At 31.2% G+C, this 3,904-nt stretch overlaps 1 protein-coding gene across 1 annotated transcript; it reads left to right on the top strand.

Moving 5' to 3' along the window:
- On the top strand, nucleotides 217-3,318 carry LOC107619341 (putative receptor-like protein kinase At1g72540). The gene is made up of 5 exons (XM_016321600.2): nucleotides 217-723; nucleotides 1,028-1,163; nucleotides 1,551-1,687; nucleotides 1,794-1,917; nucleotides 2,196-3,318. The coding sequence occupies exons 1-5, from the start codon at nucleotides 316-318 to the stop codon at nucleotides 2,831-2,833; spliced, it is 1,443 nt and encodes a 480-aa protein (XP_016177086.1). The 5' UTR covers nucleotides 217-315; the 3' UTR covers nucleotides 2,834-3,318.

Genomic DNA, 3,904 nt, shown 5'->3' with positions numbered 1-3,904 from the left:
AATCAGCCATTAATATAAAATATATGTTGAAATACAAATACACGTTGAAAATAAATTAAATTACATCTGTATTTATATATAAATACATTAGTGACTGATTTTAGTGGCTAATTTTAGTGTACGAATAGCATTTTTAAAATTAAATTCTTGTTTCAAAGTCTCTTAAAAAAATGTTCCAAAATACTGTTAGCTTTGGTCTCTCCAACCTATAAAAGCTAAGCTTTGTCATCACATTTTTGCAGCTAGTGATAAAGCTACATCAAACTGGTTTGGAATAATAGGGAACTCAAAGAAAAAAGAAAGAGAAGAAAGAAAATGCCTTCCCAAAAAAGGGTTATGTGGAAATCCTTCATAGTTGGTTGCTTCAAAGACAATCCCTTTTCCAATTCCTCCTTGGACGAAACACACACATCATCAGTTTCAAAAAAGACACTTTCTAGGAGAATCTCGCTCTCTGATCTGAGCAATTCTTCATCACAGTCTATAATGAGTGATTTGTCAAATTCCCTCACAGGAATTGGATCAAACATTCATATTTTCACTTACCAGGAGCTGAAAGAGATCACACATGGGTTCAGCAAGAACAATTTCCTCGGCGAAGGTGGATTCGGAAAGGTTTATAAAGGCTTCATTGATGAGAAATTTAAGCCCAGGCTTGTGCCTCAGGTTGTTGCTGTTAAGGCCCTCAATTTGGATGGCAAACAAGGACACAGAGAGTGGTTGGTATGAATCAATTCTCTTCCTAACATTTTCACAGTATTAATTATTAAAAATGGTTATTTCTATGAAGCTATCTTTAGGTGAATATGATATTGTAAATCATTAAATAGTTCAATCAAATATATTAAACTATCTAATGTTTTTCAATACTATCTTCGCATGAATAGGTTAACATTGAAGTAGCCATCTTAATTTTTATTATTTTTGTATTAGAAGTTTCTCAAATATAATGATGATATTATTATTAATGTGTTATCTTATCTATTCTTTTTCGTTTCTTCTTTTTTTTTTTTTTTACTGTGCATAGGCTGAAGTAATCTTCTTGGGGCAGTTGAAGCATCGCAATCTGGTGAACTTAATTGGATACTGCTGTGAAGATGAACACAGGCTTCTTGTCTATGAATACATGGAGAGGGGCAATCTGGAAGAGAAGCTTTTCAAAGGCATGTACATGCATGCCTTTCTCTGCATAATTACCAAAAGAAAATTGTATGCCATAATTTTGAATTTTGGTTTTGATAAAAATATCTTTTGAATAAAAGAAAGGTCATATTTAAGTTTGTTTGTCAAATTTTTGTGATTTTTGAGAGGATCAATTTGGAAGAAATTTGTCAAATTTCATTATTTTTGGAAGATCTCGAAAGGCTTTTTTTTTTTAGTTTATTAATTATTTTATTGGAACTATAATTTTTTGAGTGTGAAAAATGATGGTTAAAATAAAAAACAAAAGCCAGTTTTGAAAAAAAAAAATTCTTTGTTCATCTTTTTTAATTTTTTATTCAATTATTTCTTTTATAAATGGTTGTCTTCCTTTGGAAAAAAAAATGCAGGTTATTTAGCAACATTACCTTGGCTAACAAGAATCAAAATAGCAATTGGGGCTGCAAAGGGACTTTGTTTCCTTCATGAAGAAGAAAAGCCAGTCATATACAGAGATGTTAAAGCCTCAAACATTCTGTTGGACGCTGTAAGTTCCATCATTCCATCAAGCAATAACTTATTACTTAATCTTCATGTATGCATTTAGTTAATTATTACAATGAACACACAATAATTAAGTTCTTGTTTTTCAGGACTATAATGCGAAGCTGTCGGATTTCGGTTTAGCAATAGATGGACCAGGGGAAGATCAAACACATGTTACAACTCGTGTTATGGGTACCCGCGGTTATGCTGCTCCTGAGTATATCATGACAGGTATTTATGTGTCATATTTATTTTATATATATGACTTATTTTTGTGTCTATAACAAATATTAAAAAAAAAATTAGTCAATAAATTATAACTTAAATGGCATAATTTTTCTATACTCCCTTAAGAAGTTTGTGTTTTCTAGAATAATACGCAATTAATAGTGTATGAAAATTGAATTCATTTTTTGAATTCGTAAATACTTTTAATCATTTGATTAGCTTGTGATTCTCTGTACATTACATAATCAAGTATTCCTGTAACTATAATTACTCTTAATTAGGTCATTTGACAACTATGAGCGACGTGTATAGCTATGGAGTTGTTCTGTTAGAGCTACTAACGGGAAGAAAATCAGTGGACAAGAAACGGCCAAGCAGAGAGCAAGATTTAGTAGAGTGGGCAAGGCCAATGCTAAAGGATTCTCTTAAACTTGAGAGAATAATGGACCCAAGACTTGAGGGTCAGTACTCCACACAAGGTGCAAGAAAGTTAGCATCTTTGGCTTACCAATGCCTAAGCCACCACGCAAAGAATAGGCCTTCAATGCGAACCGTGGTTAAGACCTTGGAGCCTCTCTTGGAACTTAACGATATCCCAATTGGTCATTTTGTTTATGTGGCCCCCACTGAAGTGGTTGTTGTAACCGATTGTTCTTGTTATGACAACAGCAATATTAAAGAAGAAGGTAAAGTTGAAGAGGAAATAAAGGGAGAGAAAAAGGAGAAGGAGAAGGGTCGCAATAATTTAAAGAAGGAGCGAAAAAGTCGTAGCCGTAGGTGTAGAGTTAAGCCAATCAGGTCTCGTGCTGTTTACTCTGACACTGCTCTGTATAAGACTCTTGCTACCAGTCCATACTTTCCCAAACAAGGACCAGAGACACATAATTGTGATGGAAATCGCCCCATATTGCCAATTTAGTCACCTCCTCACATCAAATTATTTTAAGGTGAAAATTTAGGTGCAATTAACTTCACGTAAAATTGATAATTAGAAGTTATTAGATAAAAATTTAGTTAAATTATTTAATAACTATCAATTATCAATTTTACGTAAAGTTGACTCCACCTGAATTTTTACTAATAATTATTATTTTTATATAAAGATAACTTTACGTGAATAGTCCGTTAATAATCTATAAACATTAATTAATTATGCATGTTGCATGTAATCTTAGCTAAAAGGTAGTGGAGTGAAAAACAAAAAAGAAAGAATGAAAAACAGAGTATAGGGGAACACAAAGGAAGTTATAGTGTACATTATGTAGCTTCATAGATTTATTTAGCTTTTCTTTTTTATCTTGGGGCTTGATTTTGATTGTTTGATCTTCTGAAATTCCAACATGATTTTTTTGGACTTAATGTTACTTGTACTGTTGTACACCAAATTTGGTGTGATAGTAAGTGGTGTGGGACAGCGTAGTTTCTTAATAACCATGTATATTTTGATTTTTTTTTTTTTTTGGATATTATAAATTTTTTTCTTTTTTAATGTATTGTATTTTTTTTTTTTTTGGATTTTTCCACTTTGTTGTTGACAAATGTTGCCTTTCTCATGGAGTCTTGCGTAGGAAGCAATAAACTATTTTAGTATTTTTCCTATGTTCTTACCTTACAAAGTCACAAACGCTCAAGAATATTATTTTTAATTTGTTAATGAGGTTGATATTGGCCAAATTATTCATTGACTTCTTCAGCCTATTGACGAATTGGATATATATATATTTTTTTAATTTGAGGCAGAAATGGATTCTATATAATTCGCTAATGGTTTTGTATTTTCTACCAATGTTAACCACACTCATTTTCCGTGTGACATATACAATAAAGGAAATATATATAGAAATTAAAAATTATGACAAAGGAAAAAAAATTGAGTGAATACCAATTCGGCTTTGATAATTTTTTTTGAAGAATTATGAGGTATTCGAACAAAAAAAAATATTTTTTTTGATTTTTTATATTAAATTTTATGAGATTGATTAGTCCATCT

The sequence above is a fragment of the Arachis ipaensis genome, chromosome B09 (assembly GCF_000816755.2).
Source record: "Arachis ipaensis cultivar K30076 chromosome B09, Araip1.1, whole genome shotgun sequence".
NCBI lineage: Eukaryota > Viridiplantae > Streptophyta > Magnoliopsida > Fabales > Fabaceae > Arachis > Arachis ipaensis.
This window is presented reverse-complemented; position numbering and strand designations above follow the sequence as displayed.